Below are 23,798 nucleotides of genomic sequence, written 5' to 3'. Positions count from 1 at the left end.
TTGCTGGGGGCTTATGCTCAAGTCCTGATTTCCTCAATCCCAGTAGTGAGTAAATTAGTAATGGTATTCACTACAGAATGTCATGCAAATTAAACTGTTAACTATCTAAAGTCATCACCTATTGTAAACCTCTCTCTCTCTCTCTCTCTCTCTCTCTCTCTGCTGGAGATTAAACCTAGGACCCCAGGCATGTTAAGCTTGCACACTATCACTTACCTATAACTCAACCACCCTCCAAGATAAATCTCAAATCCTGAAGCCAAGCAAGCACCTTCCTGTGGCTTAGCCTAATTCCCAGGATCCAACTCTGCCCTTCCTTTTCTCTAGGCTTTGAATAGAGATCATTTTTTTTCCCCCAAGAAAAAGTAGTCTTAGTTGAATTGCGTGTTAAGGACTGTTTCTAAGCTTAACAGGTTACATACAAACATGGTTTGAATACAAATGTTTGAAAATAACTTTCCAATAAAATATTAAATTCTGTTCTGCTTCAGGCTCCGCCCCCCCCTTAGTACTAGAAATTAACCTGGAGCGTTTGCCCTGAGCTACTTCCTCAGATATTTTTTTATTTTTAAATTTTGGTGCAGGATCTCATTAAGTCAGTAAATTGCCAAGACGGGGCTAGAACTTTCAATCTTCCGGTCTCAGCTTCCCAGAGTGTTGGGACTACAGGCATGTACTACCATGGCTAGTTTTATGTTCCAGTCTTAATAAACGAGAAGAAACAGTTTATCTCAGTTATTCTGGAGCTGGAGGCAGGAAGATCACTTGAACTCAGGAGTTTGAGGCCAGCCTGGGCAAGATAGCTAGACTAGATCTGGAGAAAATAAAAAACATAAACCAACCAACAAACAAAATCTACAGTGATACACAGTGGTAAACTTTGCTATAGTATTATATGTATATACAGTTCTCAGGTGTATTTCCAGTGTGCCAGACACTGAATACACAAATAAATAAGGCTTTACCTTGTTTCTATGAATCTAAAGAACTTTGTGTTTCTATTCTTGAAAGTAGTTTTCCCCCTTCTACTAGAAATTGAACCCAAGGCCTCTTCATTGAGCTATATTCCAGCTATTTTTTGTTTTTTATTTTGAGCCAGGGTCTTGCTAAGTTGCCTGGGCTGGGTTAAGTTTGCAGTCCTACTTTGGCCTCAGGCTGCTAGTATTGCAGCTGTGCATCACTATGCCTGGCTTAAAGTAGTCTTTATAAAGTTTCCAGATTCCTGGCATAAGCGTAGGAACTCACCAAAGAGAATTATGTAGGCTGATTTTCTATCTAGAATCTTTTCATCAAGACACTAGTGAGAGTCTGTATTAGTGTGGGACATTATATAAATAAAAAGGCAGGTGATATCTATATAAATAAATAAAGCACATAGCACAGTGCCTGACACATGATACACTCTGAATGGTCTACATTAGTTAGAAGAATTAGCAAGTGCTGTTCAGAGATCCATGAGTTAATGAAAGTAATTCTGATTTTACGTAATAAGTGTTAATAATCCCAGTCTCTTGTTTCTGCACAGTATTTAAATTTACAAATTCCTCCATCCTTCTTTAATGTATTTTACAAAATAATTAGTCTGCAGTAGATTGAAAAAAACAGAGCTTGTTTTTGAGAGAGAGAAAGAGAGAGAGAGGGAGATTGGTTTAGGATTTTAAAGAATTTCCCCAACCCATAGGAGTCATGATTCTTATTACTGATACACCTGAGTCCTAAAAAGAGTGAATTATTTACCCACTGTTTATGCTCTAGTCTTACTGCCCAGGGGATACAGCTTATCTCAGTTATTCTGGGGGCTGAAGCAGGAAGATAACTTGAACCCAAGAGTATGAGACCAGGCCCCAATTGCGCTGGTGTTTAGTTCTTGTTCCTAATCCTGCAGTAGTTTAGCCCCTTCCTCAGTGCACCCAACACCTCCCTGTTCCTCAAGCTATAAATGAGAGGATTGAGCATAGGAGTAAGGACTGTGTAGAAGACAGAGACCACCTTGTCCTGACTAGGGACCCGGTAGCGTCTTGGCCTCAGGTAGATGAACATGGCTGCTCCATAGAAGAAGGAGACAGCTGTCAGGTGAGAAGAGCATGTGGTCAGAGCCTTCTTTCGGGCCTGAGCAGAGCGCATACGGAGCACAGTCCCCAGAATTTGACCGTAAGAGGCCACAATGATGGAGAAGGGAAAGAGTAGCATGAAAACACAGCAAACAAATACCACTGTCTCAAAAAGTGATGTATCTACACAGGCCAGCTTCAACAAAGATAGCATCTCACAGAAGAAGTGGTCCACCTCCCTCAAGTCACAATAAGGAAAGTTCATTACCACCACCATCTGAATCAAGCCATCTAGTACCCCAAAAGCCCAGGAACTCACAACAATCCTGAGACAGACCTTCTGATTCATGAGGATGGGATAGTGAAGTGGTTGGCTAATGGCCACATAACGGTCATAAGCCATAAGTCCAAGCAAGAGCCCCTCAGACCCCACAAGACAGACAAAAAGGCCAATTTGTATACCACAACCCACAAAGGAGATGGACTTCCTGCTGGACAGGAAGTTGAATGCCATCTTTGGCACATTGGTACAGAGCAACATTAAGTCCATGAGGGAGAGCTGACTGAGGAAGAAGTACATGGGAATATGAAGTCGTGGATCAATGTAGATGAGGAAGATGAGAAGAACATTCCCACAAAGGGCCACTGTGAAGATTATCATGACCACAGAGAAAAGAACAAGATCAGTTGGGCTGTGGGAAAAAATGCCCACAAGGACAAAGTCATCTGTTGATGATTGGTTCAACAATATCTCCATGGCTCAGTTCTTAGTCACCTAAAGAACAGGGACAAAAATATGTTGAATTAAGTGATGTTTTTGAAGTTGTAGGGATCAAACCCAAAGCACTTATCATGCTAAGAAAGCACTCTACCATTTAGCCATATTCCTAGCCTCTGTTTTGACATTTTTTTAAAAAATTGAACTCTGTTTTTTACATCTTAGGTCAGTTACTCATCAACCATCAACAGTGTAAGCACTGGGACATAGATGGGGACACACCTCCATGTTTTCATGACATTACAGGAGCCCTCTTAGCTATTTATTATACCATATACCTGTGTTAGTTTGTATCATTACCAAGAAGATAATAAACGGAGTATTTTTTATGTGTTGTGGGAACTTTTAACAATCCCATTCAGCAAAGTCTTGGCTTTAATATGTTTTCTTCTTCTTCTTTTTTTTTTTTTTTTTTTTTTTTTTTTTTTTTTATTTTTCTTTTTTTTTTTTTTTTTTTTTTTTTTTTTGATACTAGGGATCAAATTCTGGTCCTTGTGCTTGGGAGGTGGGTGGTGGAATCACTGAGCTTAATCCCCAGCCCCAATATGTTTTCTTTTTAATTGAACCCAGGGTGTTTATACTGAGCTACATTCCTAGCCTTATTTCTTTCTTTACTTGTTATTTTTGAAGCAGGGTCTTACAAAGTCACTAAATTGTCTAGGCTGGGCTTGAACTTTCCATTTTCCTGCCTCAGCCTGAGTGCTGGGAAGACAAGTATATGATACCATACTCAATAATACTATCTTTTACCTGGGATAGTAAGGATTTGGTAAATTATCTGTAACAGGGTTTTAATGATTTCATTCCCAAGAGATAATTTATATATGTTCCAAAAAGAAAAGGAATGATTCATGAGTTACTTGTTAGTCTGTATATATTTAGATTCTGAGAATTTATCATGGTGTAACAGCTCCTCTGTTATAATGTGGATAAAGGAAACATTCTTTTAGTGCCCCACATGAGAAAAGACTTGATATAACTAGATGCTGTCATTGTGCATCATATTAGGGTAAGAGAAAATTCACAGAGCTGATGGAAATGAACAGTGATTTGGGACTCCAGCCTTCTAAAATAATGAAGTACTCAGTTACACTGAGACTTTGTTTATTTTTATTCACACTTGTTTGCAGTACATAATGTAGTACATATTCCTTGTGTGCAGTTGGTACGCGGGCATAACACAACTTAATTCCTTCCCTACTCCTTCCATTTCTTGATACCCTTCCCATTTGAGAATGATCTGTGTCCCTATTTCCTTTTATCTATCTTTTATTTTGCTCTTTATTTATTATTTGGGTTTCTTACATAAGTGAAACCATGCAATATTTAAGCTGTGTGTCTGAATGATTTCACCTAACATTATGGTCTCAAGATGCATCCATTTTTCTATGAATGACTCATTTATCCTTTTCATCTCACAATCAGGACCACAGTAAATGTGGCTTTCAAACCAGTGTAAGTAATGCCTGCTATGTTTAATATAAGTTAAAAAGAATCTTTTTAAAATTCTTCTAACTGATATTTTCTAGCTTTTTAGAGGACAGGGTCTCCCTGTACAGTATTGTCTAGGCTGGCACTGAATTCATTAGCTCAAGTGATCCTCCTAAGCTCAAGTGATCTTCCTAAGTCTCCCTAATTGCTATGATTTATTTGAGTCTTGTCAATGAAGAGAGATTTCTCTTAATGTTTCTTCAAGAATTTGTTCTAAACACGTTTTTGTGGAAGTCAAAGATAAAATATAATTTTACACAAGCAAAGCCAAATCAAAATATAAATATGCATATTTTTAAGTGCCAAGCTCCCTTGATCATAGTCAAAATATCAGAACTCAAGAGAAATACAAGAATAAATATTTATACTGGATGGAAAGCATCACCATACTCTGACCACAACTTTTTTATCATTGGCCTTACACAGTCACCTGGCTGAATCTTGTCATTCCGCTCACAGGCATTTCAAGAGCATTACTCTGCCATAAAGAGGAAAATTTGAGTCATTCGTAGGAAAATGGATGCACATTGAGAGTATAAGGCTAAGTGGGATAAATCAGACACAGAAGGTTCAATACCACATGGTTTCTTTTAAGAGAAACTCAAAATAGAAATAATTTAAAGAAGAAAAATACAGCATAGATGACATGAAAAAGGGATATAGACTTTGTGGAGATTAGAATGTGATCTGGGGATGGCAGGAGATGAACGGGAGGAAGAGGAAGTAAAAGTAAAGAGGATTTGGATGCTTTATATATGAATGCAATTACCGTGTATCACAAACATATACTAATAAGAATAAAATACAATAACGAAAATTCTAAAAATAAATAGAGAGAGGAAAGGTTTTGACTCATATTTCCAAGTTTTTTACAGGCCTTTTCTTGTTCTATTTCCTCACCCATCCAGTTTCCCTTGTTTCTTTATCTTTCCGGGTCTGTAGTATCAGGCATGTCTCAGGTTGGGGTTTTAGCTCAGGGGTGCTGCCACCTGCCTTGCAAGCACAAAGTCCTGAGTTTGATTCCTAGCACAAAAAAAGAAAATACAGTTGAAACAGGCATGTTTCTGCTTCTGCAAGTAGCACAATAATGTAGTATTTTTCCTATAAGTTTGTTTGGTTACATGTTATTATGCTAAGTAATTGTTCTAAAAGTTAGCAGTTTAAAATACGATAATACTTATTACCTCTCAATTTCTGCAGGTCAGGAATCCCCAGGCAGCTGAGCTGAAACCTCTGATTTAAGGCCTCCCATGGGGTCACTGCCCAGCTGTTGTCCATGGCCAGTCCTTCAGAAGCATGTCAGGAAGAGACTCCCCTTGAAGATCACACATGTGGCAATGGAAGGCTGTGACCCTCTTCCGAGCATGGAAACTGACTTCTCCCAGGGCAAGTGATCCACAGCTGAGGGGAAGCCAAAGCATCCTCGGCAGAAGGGGAAGTCTCTTATCACCTAATGTTGTAAGTAACATTGCATTACTTCTGCTGTCTACACACAAGGGGATGGGAGCTCAGTGAGGGCTGCTTGACCTGTCACATGTTTCCAATCTCAAATCCTAATGACTGGAGCACAGTGGGTTCTGAGGAATTTTAACAAGTAATCTCATAACACGCCATAGGGATTTTCAGGGAGCCTAGAAAACTAGAAATCAACTACTTTGAGTTCATCAGTCTGCGAAGAGGAAGGGATCCTTGCTTTGTTCTAGTAATGAACAAAACATAATCGGTAAACTGGCATTTTACCTTCCGTGCCCTACAGCCCTCACATTCATTATTCTACTTTAACCTCATAGTAGTGCAGATTAAAGACAGAGACTATGCTGGTACATAAACAGAAAAGGGGAAATAAATCAGCAACCAGTACTAAGAACTGCAAGGAAGAGAGAAAAGAGGAGGAGCAACAGGAAAATGACATTCACCTTTTGATGCGGCTCTTGCAGGAAGTCAAATTCAGCAGTGATATCCTGTGGAGGAGTTTCTAGCATCGAAGTAACTCCATTGTCCTTTTTCCGAGTTTTCATTTACTAAGTGAAAAGGGACAGGAAACGGCTGGTCCCTCCAGATAAGATCTCATTCTGTAGCCTCCACCAATCCCTTCACCAGGTTTTACAGGTCCATGTCACCCTTGGTTTCCCTGGAAACTCTCACAACAGCCTCCCCCAGTAGACAATAGCCTCTTTTCATGGAAAGGAGAATGTGAAAAAAAAAATCATGAATGTTTCAGGTGATAGGTATGTCAATTATTTTGATCTGGTCATTATATATGATATACACATATTATAATCTCACAATATACCCATTCACAACTACAATTATTATATGCCAATTTAGAAGAGGATGGCAAGGCAAAAGGAGACATAGGCAGGGAGATGGTGGGGATAAAGGGGTCATCGCCAACATCTGGGCACCCACTCTGCCTGCTCACCTTTCATAGTGCACCCTTCTCTCACCCATGTGCAGAGCTCCTCGGTGTCCATGCAGATACTCAGCACGGACACCGAGGGAGGAAGATAAGGTTTGCAGCTTCCTGGGGAGCCCACACACTCCAGGTGTGGGACAGGAGCTCCCGAGCTTATAATTAAAGAGAGCTCACGAGGGAGCTTTGGGACATGACCAAGACTGGGGCCAGTGGGGACAGAGTAAGAAATTTGGTAAGAGGAGGTCTACAGAGCCAGCCAGAGGACAGGGAGACAAGAATTTGGGAAGACTTTACCCTGAGCCTCCTACCGTTACATTTTACCACTTCCTTTGTGACCCTTAAGGTCCTCATGGGTCTTTACATGTGGCAGCCCCCTTGGGCCCTCCCTGCAATCCACATCTGAGTTACCTGCCCTTATGAAGTAATCCTACATTTGTTGGTTGTTTGTAGTATGCAGAGAACCATATATGATGTTATGCTTGAGTCTAAGGTGAGTGCTGACCACAGTCCTGGTTTTGAGGCGTTTATAACCTAGGAGGGAAAAAACAGCACTCACATTCACAAGAGTTAGATGGTGGGTGAAGGACAGGGAAGGTGCCATCCCAAACACCCCAGACAGGTCTTTACGGAAAGTGCTCTTCACGATCTGTTGTGGACACTCCTGAGATCCGCAGTTATCCTGCCTGCCATCCTTCTGCAATTGCAGATAGCACCATCTTTCACATTTAAATGTGTCCCAAGTTGGACAATAAACTTTATGGAAAAAATTTGTAAATTTTGTAAACATAGTCCCACATAAAACAGGCATTTTCCTTGCTGGCCAATATATTTGCAATGCACTTCCCAAGTGGTAAAATGCGAAATTTAAAAAAAATTTTTTAAATCTTCAGATCTTTTTGATACCTTGGTGACAGCATTTTTTAGGATGTGCTTCTTTCTCTGACTCTGAGTTCACCTTCTGCAGCTGGGGGCTGGGGAAAACCAGAGAGCAGATATGAAGGCTTAATACTGAGACAATGTCATAAAGCAAATTGGTCTTGAACACAATAGCTTTATTTTTTTGGTACTCGGCATTGAAACTAGGAGTATTGTGCTATATCTGGCCCTCCATATTTTAAATTTTTTAGACAGGATTTTTTTTTGCAACAAGGTCTCAACTATGTAGTTGAGACTGACCAGGAACTCATTATGTAGACCAGGCTGGTCTCAAACTCACAGTGATCCTCCTGCCTCAGCCTCCCAAGTGCTAGAATTACAGATGTGTGCCACCATGCCCAGCAAGACAGGATTTTGATAAAATTCCCAGGCTAGCCTTGAACTTTTGATCTTAGTTTTCAGTTTCCTAAACAGCAAGGATGATAGGGATGCACTATTCCCATGGGACACATAAGTTTTTGAGGACCTGACCCAGAACATGTGTCACTCTTCATCCACCAGAAGCAGAAACAGCAGCAAGTAATGGCAGCAGCCCTCTTTCTGTTCTTTATATTCCATCTAGGATACCCACCCTTAAGGTGGGTCACATTCACAAACCAGGGTGGGGCACCCTTAATCATCTCAGCATCATATCCTTAATCCCAGTGTCACACACCCTAGATCCAGCCACTTCTGAAAAGCTCCACCTACAAGCGCATGAGACTTTGGGGGTACTTCTAGATACAAGCCATAACAAGTGGTAAGATTAAAGTTCATTTATGTGCTCTAAAGTCAATTTATATCGAAAATTAAAGCATGAATCTCATACCCAATTTCATTGTTGCTCCTTTTGACCTAGCTTAAATCAAGTCTAATTTAGGTCTTGAAGATTCAAAGTAGGGAAAAATTTGAGAATAGAAGTTTCCTTGTTTATCCTTTAACATTTTAAAAGCTATGGAGATACTCTTTGATTTAATACTTCAACCTCTCCTTAAGCGCTTGTGTTGAGAAGTCTGCTGTGACTATGATGGGCTTTCCTTTATAGGAAAGCTTCTCTAACAGCTTTCAATATTCTGCTTTTGTGCTGAATTTCTGAAATCTTGATTATTTATTCTATGCCTTGATGGAGATTTATTATGGTTGTGGCTTTTGGAGTTGTATATGCCTCAGTTATTTGTATATCAAATTCCTTTTCCATGGTTGGCAAGTTTTCTGCCATTACTTCTGTGTATGTTCATTTAGGAACAATGTCCATTTTGACAATGTTGTTCTACCAATTTAGGATTACTGGATATATTTCATTTCTGATATCACATTCAATGTCCTTTTTCAAAGTACTGTAGACTTCACACTAGAGGTTCTCCCTTGTTTAGTGTAATTCCTAAGCACTAATTTTTCTTCCTACTATTTTAAATAGTGTTGTTTTTCTAATGTTACAGTTCACTGTTTGTTTACAAGCATTCTATTAAATTCTATTGTTATGCAATACTACTCAATTTGGTTATTAATTTTAGACATTGTTCAGTGGATTTAGGGGAATCTTCAATGTAATTATTTCATCTACAAATAATACTTCACCTTTTCCATTTTCTATCTGTATCACTTTTAGTGCTTTCTCTTTCCTGATTGCTCTTGCTCTATTTTTAAGAAGTATATTAAGAAGAAATTATAATGTACATCCTTCTTTTCTTCCTAATGTTGAGGGAAACCTTTCAGTTTTTTCCCAATTATTATATTAACAGGAGTTTTGCAAATGGCTTTTACATGATTGATGTAAAGTCTATCTATAGCTTTTTTCCTCAGAGATTTTTATCATCAATGATCAATGGATTTTATTGAAGCCTTTCTGCATCTATTGATCTTGTGATTTTTTTATTTTATTAGTCTCAATGTTATTAATTTCTAGTTATAATTTCATTCTTTCTACTTGATTTAGCTTTGGATTGTTCTTGTTTTTCTAGGACATTAGGGGCATCACTGGGTAATTTATGTGGACCATTTTTCTGATCTGGGCATTTACAGCCATAATCTGTTCACCCTGTCTGTTATATTCATTCCATTAAACTTTTGGCATCAGTGATCTCATTGTCTTTCTAATCTGCGTACTCAAATGAATTGTTTCTGAATTTCCTGTCTTTAACATGCAAACATGTATTCATCATCTGGGGATAATTGGTCATTATGAAGTTTGTGGATTTGGTGGATAATAGGGCTCTCTGTGCTTGACTTATTGTTAGAACAAAGGAAATTTTTGAAAGAACAGGCACAATGATAAATTACAATACCAATAATTGTGATAGAAAATAAAAGTATTCAGGATAAAATATCTTCTAATTAATTGCAGTAATGCATATGTGGTTAGAATTACCAACAAGCACTGTGCAAATTTCTGACGATGGAAAGAATTTGAAATGAGCTGCCATAAATTAGCCACGTGTTCAAAGGTGTAAAAATTGATACTGTACTCTTGGATGTATTATACTTCATAGATCACATAAGACAACATTTCATTTTAAAATACATATTTTATGATATCTACCTGATGTGGATGCTATGCTGTTCCTCATATTGGAGAGATTTTAGCATATGTGCTGTCAATACAAGAACCATATTGGATATATTGAATGAATTTGTCACTTATACTTTCACCTCAGCATGGAAATGTCAGATTGTAATCCTGTGGGGAAATTCATCAGCTAGTGTATTCATAAAGAAAACACCCAGATTATCTTGTACAACACCACAGTGTTAGAAAGCGAGTAGGCAAATATAAGTCAAGGACATCAGAGATGGCTTAACACTGACAGCTTGTGTGAATTTTATGTAGTTGAAGGTATGTATACCACTTTCTTCAATCACTAGTTGTTTTTATTGATGATGACAAGGACACTGTATAACATTATCTCTAAAGTTGGTAAAACAAAACACAATGGAATCTCAAAAAGTAGTCAATTTCTTTTTTTTTATTAAACTAACTTGAGATTCTTAGGATAAAATAATGAATTCAAAGCTTAAATGGTTTTCACAGCATTAGGGACTAGAACACAACAGGCTGTTTCAATCCAAATAATAAAAATAATTCTCCCAAACTTCAACCCTGTCCAAAATTCCTTTGCAAATGTATTTAATGAAAAGTCAAAACTAGTCGGGTGTTGTGGCACACACCTGTAATCCCAGCACTTGGGAGGCTGAGGCAGGAGGATCACTGTGAGTTCGAGACCAGTCTAGGCTACAGAGTGAGTTCCAGATCAGTCTCAACTACATAGTGAGACCCTGTCTCAAAAAAAACAAAAATAAATAAATAAATAAATAAAAGAAAAATCAAATCATCTTTTATATTTCATAGAGAAAATAATTACTATAATCCGTCATATCTTTTTTGAGAAAGAGAGGGTCCTACTGGCAGTGGAAAACGTGCAACACTGTACATTTTTTGTATGATGATTGATAATTACCACTAAAATAAGTCATGGCAATATGGTCATGAAAAATAAAATTTCTATGGTGAAAGCACTTATAATTTCACATATTATAATAATGGCCCTGATATTAAAAATAGGCAAAATTAAATATTGTATATACAGTAACACCTAGATTTACAAGCATAATTCCATCTCTAAATATGCTTATAATCCAAAATATTCATATATCAAGGCAAATTTTCCATAAGAAATGATAAAAACTAAGATGATTCATTCCACAACCCCAAAATATTCATATGAAATTATTACAATACTGTAATATCATATAAAATAATAAAGAAAATATAAAATGTAAAACAAATTATGTGCATATCTTTGAAAACATTTGTGGCTAATGTAAGACAACAAAGCAGAGGATTATTGTATAAGATGACTTTCAATATCATGAAAAGAATACTGCTAACTCTTGTCTCTTTCTTTTCATGCACATTTAACAAAGAATCTATCCAAATCACTTGCTCTTGCCTCCTTTTGAGAAATTCAAGGAAATGCAACATTACATTTTGTTAAACAGATTCATTGCACCCACTGCTACACCTTTATTTAGATAGTGTTTTCCTACAATATTTTGCAGTTTCCCACATCTTACATATCCCCTTAATCTCAAAGTTAGAGATTCCTCCACCATTCTGTCCACTTCCTCTGCAGATGAGATCTGTCCCACAACACCTTGTGGTTTGGAGATGATCACCCACAATCCCTCAACAAGTGAAATAGAAGAATCCTTGGCTCACTTGAGAGCATGTGTCATTTGCCATCAGGTACTACTTATATGATAAGGCACCACTTGTTTATCAAGTTAAATTTTAACTTTATTTTTGGTACCAGGGATCAAACTTTGGTCCTTGTGCTTGCGAGGCAGGCACTGAGCTAAATCCCCAGCCTCAAATTAAATTTTATTAGAAATGATTGTTTTGTAGACTATTCACTGAACAAGTTAGTCGCAATCCAAGCTTTGACTTCATTCTATAATTATGTTGGGACATATACAGATATCTGAGAATATAGAGAACATGAAATTTCCTAGTCTGCAAGTTGTTTAAAAACATTTAATCTCTATGTAAACATATTTGGAATTTTCTTTAACTATGCATTATAATTATAAAGTATAAAATCCAATTAAAAACTCTTGCTGCAACAATGGAAAAATTGACAATATGAGGCAAACTTTTAAATAGAAGGTAGTGGGAAGATGACAACGACAACAATTTAGTTTTAAGATCATGTTACACCATAAGCATTAAAAATAAAGGAAACAAGAAATAGCTTACAAAAATATTGGGCCTGGGCTGGGGATTTAGCTCAGTGGCACCACACCTGCCTTGCAAGCACAAGGTCCTCAGTTTGATCACCAGTACCAAAAAGTTTTTTAAAATACTGTGCCTACTGGAATTTAAGAAATATAATTCAGTTTACATGTGTATCTAACCCTGTGCAAAGTAAATTTTTAAAAGTTATCACTTAATTTGTTTAAAATACAATATTAAACTTCCACCCAGTACCGGAAAAAAACAAAAAACAAAAATACATAGACTCAAATATTAAACTTCTATACAATTACTTACAAAAACATGAAGAATTATGTGAGCACAATATTTATTCTTCCATGTGAACTTACAAACATTTAATCCAAGGATGTAATTTAAGAGTGAGTTTACTGTTTAAATTCAAGATATCTTGAGCCAGGCATGGTGGCACAAGCCTGTAATCTGAGCACTTGGGAGGCTGAGCCAGGAGGATTGCTGCGAGTTCAAGACCAGCCTGGGCTACATAGTGAGTTCCAGGTCAATCTCAACTACATAGTGAGACCCTGTCTCAAAAAAAAAATTGAGATATTTCATCTGACTGTGAATTTTCTGGAGAAATAACCAACATATTTTTATATGACTTACTTACATAAGGTTTTCACTATTTGAGAAATTTTCAGGTTTTGAAAACATGAGGTATTACTGATATTGTACATTGACAGAGATTTGATCCAATATACATTCTTACATGTAGGACAACTCAAGACTTGTGTGCAACACTTCTATTGTTTTCTCACAGTACTGTGTTTATTTGTAATATAAACATCAAAATAATTACAGATGTTCCCACAAAATATACATTGATACCAGTTTGTGCACTGTACAGGGCCATGTTTTCATGAAAGGACATCTAAAAATGAGAGCTTCTCACATTCAGTATTTATACTAACTCTTGTTGAGAGTTTCTGTACATTTTCTGAGATGATGGGAAACACAAAATACTTTCTCATCATATCCATATAGGGTTTCCTTAAGTGTGAGTTTCTTAATGTATTTCAAGGTAAATGGAAGACTTGAGTGGTTTCTCACATTTTATTAAATACATATAGCTTTGCTCCCATATGAATGTTTTTATGTAGTAGAACATATTGAGATAAATGTTTCCCACATTACTCACATATGTTCAGATGATGCTTAACTATGAACTCTTTCATATATGTAATTATACCTCTGTATACTGAAAGATTTTTTTACATTGCTTAAAGAAAAAGGGCTTTTCTCCACTGTTGAGTCCATTCATGTTAGGGCAAGGCATTTAATATATTCACACCTAATTTCCTCTTGCTTTTTTTTTTTTTTTTTTTTTTTTTTTTTTTTGGTACTGGGGATCGAACTCAGGTCCTTGAGCTTTCGAGGCAGGCAATGAAACCACTAAGCTAAATCCCTGACCCCTCTTGCTTTTTTAATATCTGTGATGCTTACTGGAATAATTGAAATCTTCTACACATTGCTTAGGGTATTGCTCGATATTGTTTTCATGTAATTGATGGCATCAGTGTGTAAAGAACGCATTCCAATATTGCTTATGTAAATAGAATTTGTCCCCAGTGTAGTTTTTCAGGCATTTCCCAAATTTTATGTGTTGAACACTTTCCCATGTCACTTACATATACACACTCTCTCAGAAATGAGTTCAAGATTTTTTTTTTTTGCACTGGGGATCGAACTCGAGTCTTTGCGCTTACAAGGCAGGTGGCAGAACCACTGAGCTAAATCCCCAGAACTCTCGATTTTGATGGCTACTTTGGGTGGGGAAAGTTATCCCAAATAAGTATCGTAGAGTTTCTCCCAAGTGTGAGTCATTTCATGTCTTTTACAACTATCCTTGGAGATGAATCCTTTCTCACACTGTTTACATACATAGGGTTTCTCCCCAGTGTGAGTTCTTTCATGTATTTTACAGTGACTGAGTCTGTTGAAAGCTTTCCCACATTGATCACATGCATAAGGCTTCTCACCAGTGTGAATTTTTTCATGATTATGACAATTACCTTGTGCACTGAAAGCTTTCCCACAATACTTACATACATAGGGTTTCTCCCCAGTGTGAGTTCTTTCATGTATTTTACAATGACTGTGTGTAATAAATGCTTTCCCACATTGCTTACATACATAGGGTTTCTCCCCAGTGTGAGTTCTTACATGTATTTGAAAATGACTGTGTCTGCTGAAAGCTTTCCCACATTTGTCACATACATAGGGTTTCTCACCAGTGTGAGTTTTTTCATGTCTTTTGCAGTGACTATATGTGCCAAAAGCTTTCCCACATTGCTTACAAACATAGGGGTTCTCCCCAGTGTGAATTCTTTCATGTATTTGACAACTACTGTGTGTGACAAAAGCTTTCCCACATTGCTTACATAGATAGGGCTTCTCCCCAGTGTGAGTTCTTTCATGTATTTTACAATGACTGTGTGTAATAAATGCCTTCCCACATTGCTTACAGGCATAGGGTTTCTCTCCAGTGTGAATTCTTTCATGATTTTGACAATTAAATTGTGTGCTGAAAGCTTTCCCACAATACTTACATACATAGGGTTTCTCACCAGTGTGAGTCCTTGCATGTCTCTTACAATGACTGTATGTACTAAATCCTTTCTCACATTGCTTACATACATAGGGTTTCTCCCCAGTATGAATTCTTACATGTGTTTGAAAATGACTGTGTCTGCTGAAAGCTTTTCCACATTGATCACATACATAGGGTTTCTCACCAGTGTGAATCTTTTTATGATTTTCACAGTTAAATTTTGTGCCAAAAGCTTTGCCACACTGCTTACATTCATAGCATTTCTTCCCAGTATGAATTCTTTCATGATTTTCACAATTAAATTGTGCGCCAAAGGCTTTTCCATATTGCTTATGTACATAGGGGTTTTCCCCAGTGTGAATTCTTTCATGATTTTGACAAGTAAATGGTGTGCTGAAAGTTTTCCCACAATGCTGACACACATAGTGCTTCTCCTCAGTTTCTCCACTTTCAAATTTACAAAGTGAGGATTTCCCACAGTACTTACACACATAGTGTTTTTCTCCAGTGTAAGCACTTTCATGGATCTGAACATCATGGTGAAAATCAAAACCTTTTTCACTTTGTATACATACATATGGGTCCACTCTACTGTGATGTCTTTCTTGGATTTCAACATAGTTCGATGTACTGAAGGCTGGCACATCAAGCTTATATTCAAAAGGCTTCTCTGCCATGTTAGTTCTTTCAGTGCCATCAGAGAAAGATATTCCACATTTCTTATATTCATACGTTTTCTCTCCAGGAGTTATCTTAGCATGCTTCTGAAAGGATTGCAATTCAGTGCAGGCGTCCCTATGTTTGCTACAGTTAGATAGCTTCTCTCGACAGCTCTGACACTCATACAATTTGAGTGCAGGATTAGCTTTAACGGGCATATTTTCTGGTGAATGAGATAGCAGGTGCTTTCTACAGGCAAAGCTTTCACTTGGTTTTGTGCCAACTGTTTTCATGTACAAATTACCATCTGGAGAACAAAACACTATTTCTTCATGTTGATACAGTTTGTCTACCTTTTCACCTCTGCAAAAGAAAAAAAACCACCAATCACATTTCAAAGTGTCTTCATAATAATGAATGCCCAGGAGGTCTGGTGTACTGCCTCCTAAGAATATTAGATCATAATTATACTATACACTTTCCAGGATGATTTGGAAACCCCTTTTACCAAAGCAGTCGTATTTAGTTTGGTATTTATAGTTCACATGTTTGCAATATAATAACACCTAGTTTCACTTTAGGGAACTGGTTCATATATATACTATGTGTTGATTATTTTTATATACTGTCTCCTTGATTCTACACCCTCCTTCCATTGAAATCCTTCACCTATTTCCTACTGTCTCTCTTCCTAATGCATCTCTCTTCTCTTCTATCTTTTCTTTTTTTTTTACTCTCCAATTCATAGTTTCGGTTTTTCATGTTGATACTGAAATTTCTGCATCTGGCTCACTTTACTTAATATTATGGATTCAGCATCTATTCTTCGGGCAAATTATATCACTTTATTCTTCTTTATGGCCAAATACTATTTCATTTCATACACATATCACACCAGAAATTGAATCCAGATTTAAAACTGAGATATACCCCCAGTCTAATTTTATTTTGAGAAAATCTTATCAATCATTAAGTTGCCTGGACTGAGCATGAACATATAACCTTACTGGCTCAGCTTCCCAGGGTGCTAGGATTGCAAGCATGCATCATCATGCCCAGACTATGCCATATTTTCTTTCTTTCTTTGGTTTCAGGGATTGAACTCGGGTCCTTGCACTTGCAAGACAGGTGCCAGAACCACTGAGCTAAATCCCTGGCCCTATGACACACTTTCTTAATGCACACAACTGTGAATTGACTTTTGGGCTTTTTCCAGATCCTAGCTGCCACAAACATGGGTATGCATATATCACTGAATCATGGTTATTTAATTTGGGGGAAAATGTACCTGGGAAAAATCATGCATGATACAATGACATTTCTATGTTTTATATTTTTAAGGAAACTCTACATACATTTCCATGGCATTAAAACGTATAAAATAGGAAGGTACACTCTAATGTTTTGAAATTTGAATGGACTAAGTACTTCGTAGGATTGCATAAATACAGGTATTATCATAACAAGAGCATTCATTTCGACTTTGAATACTTCCACAGGTTTAGCAATTTTGCAGATACTGCAAGTGTATTCCATATTCTGAAACATATAGCATTCCTTACAAAATCTGTTTCATATAAAATTGATTTTAGAGAATACTCACCAGTTTATATAATTAGCTATCCTCAATGTGATTCCCAATCTAAACACAGAATTTGTTTCATATGCACTTGCTAAACACAATTTCATACACTTTGAAAGTCTTAATCATAGAAAATAATGTTTATCCTGATACATTAGATAATGTCACTTATGGGACAAAGTTGCTACTCCCTATGTTTCCGATGTTGGAATGTTTTAAATATTCAACTGCCAGATTATAAATGCTCAACCAATATAAATCTTTGGATAAATATTGTGAGTCAAGAAATTTGAACATAACCATACCTGTACAGTATGATTGTTTATAATACTTCTCATACACTGACACTTGAGAAATTTTATTATGTGAATTAAATTACCTTAGATTTCTCTTGCAACTGTTGTAGTCATCTTCAAGTTGCTGGTCACCACAGTTTCTTTCTAAGGTGAAGAAACACAAATGTAATGATGATTTATTGTTTACATGAAGATTAATAGATTACAGTTAGATTTTTTGGTACACTGTGGCCATGCCTGTAAGATGCATTAAAATCTTTCTACTTTCCAATGAAGGAAACTGCACTGATACACAACAAACAATGCTCTCTGAATGTATAAATGTTAAAAATTTATTCCTTACCTATAGCAGCCACATTCCTAAAGTTTTCCCACATCACATCTCTGTAAAGCGTCTTTTGGGATGGATCCAGCAAAGCCCACTCCTCCACAGTGAAGTTCACAGCCACATCCTCAAAGGTCACTGCCTCCTAAATCGTCACACATATATTTTCAAAAATGAGATTCACAACAACATGAACCATCTCAAGTCTACCCACACAAAACTGAAAAGAGGCTGAGTCCTCCAAATGTTTACTTCATGTCTTGGTGAGCAATCACTTATTCAACATTGATATGCATGCATGTCTTACACAGGAATTTTCATGCTAGGTTAGAATTTATTGGTAAAGCTATAGTAGAATGGAAACATGAATTCTCCTGCTGGTTAACCTTATCTCCTTTCTATGTTGTTTCTAAAGCATGGTTCACACAGGGAGCCTAAAAGATTGGTGTCCAAATGAGAAGACTACAGTAAATATCTAAGGAATTGCACTGACAGAAAATATCTCTTTTAGCAACTATACTTCTATACTTCTAGAATTGATCTCTAACTTTTCTGAATGTATTTAGACAAGGTTTTGTACTTGAACTTGCTTTCATAGACAAAAACTTAATTGAACACCAAGCAAAACTAATGAATGATAATTTAAAATGTTAATAAAACATTTCACTGTTTATTGGAGAGTATCTAAGAAGAATGAAATTAGATTAAGGAAGATGCACTATCTTACAGCTCAAAGACATGAGATGGTCACCTGTGACAGATAAAAAAATTTCAAATGTAGCTTATGGGAGACACACTGGGAAATGGATAATATGAGCAAAACATATATGTAACAAACACCAATATTTTTTTAACTGAGTCACAAAAAAAAGTTTAACAAGGGCCGGGGATTTAGCTCAGTGGTTCGGTGGCCTGCCTTGCAAGTTCAATTTCCGGTACCAAAAAGAAAAAAAAAGTTTAACAATAGCTTTTGTCACATCCAAATCACACCTTTGGCTTTTCAAAATTCTGTAACTATTTTGTGTTTAAAATGTTTAATAATGTTCAATAAATAGTAAACAAGACAGTGACACACGCTGGCCATAAGGAAGAGTGTATGTTAGAAAGTCAGAGGGAGAAAAGACAAATATTCACAATGGTTAATGAGTATACATCCTACTTATGCTGCACAATCCTATGTTATCCTTAAGGGGGGTGGCTTTTAGGTTCACACTGGTGAAAATATAGCACAGAAAATCAAGAAGACATGCAAAGAAATATTGCTCATATATTTGAGAATTCAAGTATATTAGAGCAGCACTCTCAACCATGTACGTACCAATATCTTGACAGAAGAAAGAAAGAACCCTGGCTTCCCAGGTAACAGGGAACTCAAAGTGAGAATTCATTCCTACAAGCAGAGGTGTAATTAAGTTAATTAAACTGCCAGATGCAAAATTATGAATGCCTATGCTTTTTATCATATTGTCTGTAATTGGGACACAAATGCAATGAATGTTGAGGGTTAAATATTGTCACTATAAATCAAAGAATGACTATAAAGAATTTAATTTCTAGTTTAGTTGGAAAAAACATAGATGTAGAGAGATACAGGCCAAAGGCCTGATTGAATCTGAGTGGAATAAAGAGGGGACCTTGAAACAACACTACGTTTACAGCCAAATCTGCAGGATAACTGTCAGCAGAATTAAGAGCAAGTTACTATCAGAGATGTTTGCTTTGGGCAATGTGTTCACTCTGCCCCAATAAGATTGTTTAAACTAGATCAACTACATGGCCAACCATCTCATTCAGTCTTTTCCTCTGACAAAAACTCCTATACAATATGTGGTGAAATGCTTTTCTTCTATGTCTTTGAATTACAAATAAAAAACTGGAGTTTTCAGTTCTTGGCTATTTCTCTTGTGCCCAAGAAGCAGCCCCTCTGAGTTCCCTGACTGATTTAAATGTTGTCTCAAAGGGATGCTAATGATCTTCTGCACAAGCATGATTGCACATTGCAACACGTACAAAGAATGTTTTCTCAATAACAAAAAGCAGCCTATCTTAAATCAACAACCCTTGAATATTAAATGGAAGAACAAGGAGGTCGACCTACAGAAGTTCAATTACTCTGAAGAAACTCAGAAGCAAAGCAAAGGTAGGAATATGTTGGATTTCCTGATGAACAAGTTCAAGAGAAGTTTGAAAGGTAGGAACTCCTGGGGGTAGGCTTTAGATACCCAAAAATTTGAGTTACACCAGCACCAGAACTTGCCAAGATCTCAAACTAATAGAGTAAAATTGCTTCATGCTTCTGAAAGTGCAATGGTGAATACAAAATCATTTTGAAATTTTTGGTTTTGAAATAAGTTCTGAGTAGGGAAAACAATATTTACCCCAAATCTAAACCCCTGAGATATTTCTACACCCCAGTTCTCAGAATTAAGTTTGAGCACTGCAATTTATCTTCCTCAACACTAAAAAAGGAGCATGTGTTCCTGACTTTTATTCATTAGACTAATCGATAGTTCACTGCCGAGCAATGAGTAGCAATAGCAAAAATCCTAAAAGAATACAGAGAAAGGGGAAACCATTGTTTGAAAAAAAATTTGAGGAACCAGAATCTGAAAATGTTAATTTAATTATCTCCATAAAGACAAGCAGGTAACTAGCCAAAATATAGAAAAATTAGTAGAGACACCTACAGAAAAATTACCAAGAGACAGTAGGAAAATTTTCTTTGTATAAAATAACAGCAGCAGAAACATAAACAGTATTGGAAAGACCATGTGCAAATTGGCAGGAAGATAGTGGAGTGGTGAATAGCACAGAAACAATCTGAGATTTGGTGTGTTCAAATCAGCAGGATTTCAAAGAGTTTAGCTCAAGCTAGCAGGAGGCACACAGGGTATTGCAGGATAAAGAAAGCTGGTTCCAGCCTCACAGCAAGAAAGTCCTAAACTTCCGTAGAACTACAGATGCAGCTTCCTGGGATTATCCATTCCCCCACCGTAAATCCATGGCTGGCTTGCTGGGATGAATCAACATGAATCTAGTCTCTGTCTGCCCACTGTCTACCAGTGACAGCAGAGACACACCCTGAAGTGGACATATTTTTTTCTTTTCTTTTTTCTTGATTGTTCTTGTTTTAATATTAGTGTGAACACTGGAGGCTTCTTTCTGTTTTTGTTCCATTCCTTTCTTGCTTTTATTTCTTCCTTGCCTCCTGTTTTGTTCACCAGTTCCCAAAGTCCATGTACTCTTCCTTTGTCCTCTAGCTTTGTTTCTAATCTCTTCCTCTTTTTCTATTTCTCTATTTTTTTCCCTGAACCTCTTTTAAATTTCCTCCCTTGAGGCAATTTAGCAACAGCCCACCTGCTTGTGCTATTCAGCATTATCCTAGCCCACATGCAGCATTCAGCAGCAACCCATCCCACCCAAGAGAGTGGTGGTCAGATCCAGACAGTGGCAGAGCAGAAGGACCATTATTCTGAGCTCAGGAAGATGGCAGAATGGTAAGCAGCAGAGACTGGGCCTTTCTGAGGCTTGTTATGAACTGAAGCCCTAGCCAGGGATTTAGCTTAGTGGCTCCGTGACTGCCTCACAAGGTCCTGAGTTTAATCCCTGGTACCAAAAAGAAAGAAACAACTGAAGCTCACCAAGAGAGTAAATAGTGTCACTATAATAAAGATGCAGCATTTTACAGTGGCCTGCTCCAGAACCAGGGAGAGTTCAAACCCACAGGAGGTCATGGAGCTCAACTCTGGCCTTGCAGCCAGAAACCAGCCTAAATCTCAGTGAATTACGGCTGGCTTACTGAGATTGATCAACTCAGATCTGCACCCTGCTGCCTACATTGTTTACCAGCAATAGCAGAGACACACATGGAAGGGGACATATTTTTTCTTTTTCTGTTTTTCTTTCTTTTCTTCTCTTTCCTTCTTCATTTCTCTCTATTCTTGTTCCAGGTTTTGTCCTGTTTTGTTCATGTTTTTTTAATTGTTCTTTTTCTAATAGGAGTATGAATGCAGTTTCTAGTTTTCCCTCTGCTGTTATTTCATTCTATTATTGCTTTTGTTACTTCCTTCTCGTTTTTCCTCCTGTCTTCACCAGTTTCACAAACTTTGCATGATCTTCCTGTGTCCTCCCTCTAGCCCTCCTTCTAACCTTTCCCTCTCCTTCTATTTCTCTATCCCTTCCACCCAACTCCTCCTAAGTCTTCTTTCTGGAGGGTTAAATTTGGTATATTGAAAGGCTTATTTACTGCAAACATATTCTTGATTTTGATATATTAACATGTTTAATTCATGTGGTTAAAGGTAACAGATTAATAGTTCTACAATCTGTCATTTTCTAAGCTGTGTATGATGCTATTGTTGATGCTGATTGTATTACTTTGTCCAAGGTGACGTGATTGTTCTAGTCAGTTATCATTTCTGGAATACCAAAACTGAGATTGTCTAAGGGTCATTACAGACACAAAATCCAAAGGCCAGCTATATGTAGAAGACACTTCTGAAAAGTAGTCATACCCTAAGGGTTCTAGATACTGGGAATAAAGATACAATAAGCAATATAAAAGTATCAATCCAGGAATTAAACCAAAATATCAAGAACAACAAAAATAAAAGTGAGAAGACACCTAAACAAGATACAAACCCAGAGTTCCAGCTCAGCAAAGGCAAACACAAGGGAGCAATGAGGTGGAACAATCCAAAATTCAACCACCTGGACTCCCTGAGCTGATAACAGGGGAACAAAGTAGGTGAATGAGGTTCTAGAAAAAAATCAAAGCAGAAATAATTTCCCAGATACTACAGAGAGGGTGACCAGAATGAAAGACATGCTTAATGTCTCTAGAACAGAAAGAGATAAGAAAAATGGAGGAGCTCAGGAACATGATGGAAACCATGAACACCAGCATAGAAAAGAAATGGAATCCATGAAACAGATATTCAGGAGATTTAAAACTCCATTAAAAGTATACACAGCAGAATGAGCCAATGTGAAGACAGAATAACAGATATCGAAGACAGGATTGCAGCTAGACACCAAGAAAACAGAGATTTCTTAAAAATAACAAGGGACAATGAGAAATAAATCCAGAAGCTGCTAGACAATGCAAAGAACAACATAAGATTAATCAGAGTTAATGAAAAAACAGGAGATAGCAGAAATGACATACATAAAAAAATATGTTCACAGAAGTAATGGCAGAAAACTTCCCAAACAGGGGGAAAGAATTTGACATACAGATAAGTGAGCCATGTAGAACTCCAACAAACCAAAAAACTATATGCCTAAGTATATAATCATTAAAATTCCAGAAATTCAACAGAAGAACAAAATCTTAAAAGCAGTTAGAGAAAGAAATAAATCACATACAAAGGAAAGCCCATCAAAATCACAGCAGATTTCTCAACACAAACCCTCAAGTCAAGAAGAGCCTGGAGTGAAATATTTCAAGCCCTAAAAGAAAAAAACCTCCAACCCAGATTGATGTATCCTACAAAATTATCTTTCAAAATTGATGGAGAAATAAGATACTTCCATAACAAAGAACAACCAAGGAATTTCATGAATACCAAACTGGCACTTCAAAAAATTTCTAAACAATATCTTAGGAAAAGAAAATGAAATTACAACTCTGTGAACCCCAATGGAATAAAGCCATCAAGCAAGGTAAGAAATCAAATGGATGGGGGGGAATTTTTTTTTAAAAAGGAGCCAACAACAGGAAAATATCATGGCAATGATAAGTTAATACCTATCAGTTATAACCATCAATTTTAATGGTATCAATTCACCAATCAAAAGAAATAGGCTTGCTGGGCATGGTGGCGCATGCCTGTAATCCCAGCACTCAGGAGGCTGAGGCACGAGGATTGCTGTGAGTTGGAGGCCAGCCTGGGCTACATAGTGAGTTCCAGATCAGTGTCAACTACATAGTGAGACCCTGTCTCAAAAACCCCCCCCCAAAAAA

General features: G+C 37.1%; 2 protein-coding genes across 2 annotated transcripts; both read right to left on the bottom strand.

Annotated features, from left to right (window-relative positions):
* Window positions 1–1,860: 1,860 nt before the first annotated feature.
* On the bottom strand, window positions 1,861–2,808 carry LOC104861536 (olfactory receptor 2V2). The gene has a single exon (XM_010623031.1). It carries the CDS (start codon window positions 2,806–2,808, stop codon window positions 1,861–1,863), a length of 948 nt encoding a protein of 315 aa, XP_010621333.1.
* A 5,347-nt stretch (window positions 2,809–8,155) lies between these two features.
* Window positions 8,156–21,567, bottom strand: LOC104861627 (zinc finger protein 709). Its single transcript, XM_033761781.1, has 5 exons — window positions 21,520–21,567; window positions 17,852–17,978; window positions 17,592–17,652; window positions 14,973–15,993; window positions 8,156–8,230 (listed from the first exon to the last, which is right to left on the bottom strand). The coding sequence occupies exons 1-5, from the start codon at window positions 21,565–21,567 to the stop codon at window positions 8,156–8,158; spliced, it is 1,332 nt and encodes a 443-aa protein (XP_033617672.1).
* Between the last annotated feature and the right edge of the window lie 2,231 nt (window positions 21,568–23,798).

This window comes from Fukomys damarensis, unplaced genomic scaffold, assembly GCF_012274545.1.
Source record: "Fukomys damarensis isolate Sample0158 unplaced genomic scaffold, DMR_v1.0_HiC HiC_scaffold_10, whole genome shotgun sequence".
Classification (NCBI taxonomy): domain Eukaryota; kingdom Metazoa; phylum Chordata; class Mammalia; order Rodentia; family Bathyergidae; genus Fukomys; species Fukomys damarensis.
This window is presented reverse-complemented; position numbering and strand designations above follow the sequence as displayed.

Coding starts and splice junctions, on each gene's coding strand:
- LOC104861627 (XM_033761781.1), bottom strand. CDS start 21,567: ATGACCTCCTGTGGGTTTGAACTCTCCCTGGTTCTGGAGCAGGCCACT. Junction 17,653..17,851: donor TAGGAATGTGGCTGCTATAG/GTAAGGAATAAA, acceptor TCTTCACCTTAG/AAAGAAACTGTGGTGACCAG. Junction 15,994..17,591: donor AGTTGCAAGAGAAATCTAAG/GTAATTTAATTC, acceptor TTTCTTTTGCAG/AGGTGAAAAGGTAGACAAAC.
- LOC104861536 (XM_010623031.1), bottom strand. CDS start 2,808: ATGGAGATATTGTTGAACCAATCATCAACAGATGACTTTGTCCTTGTG.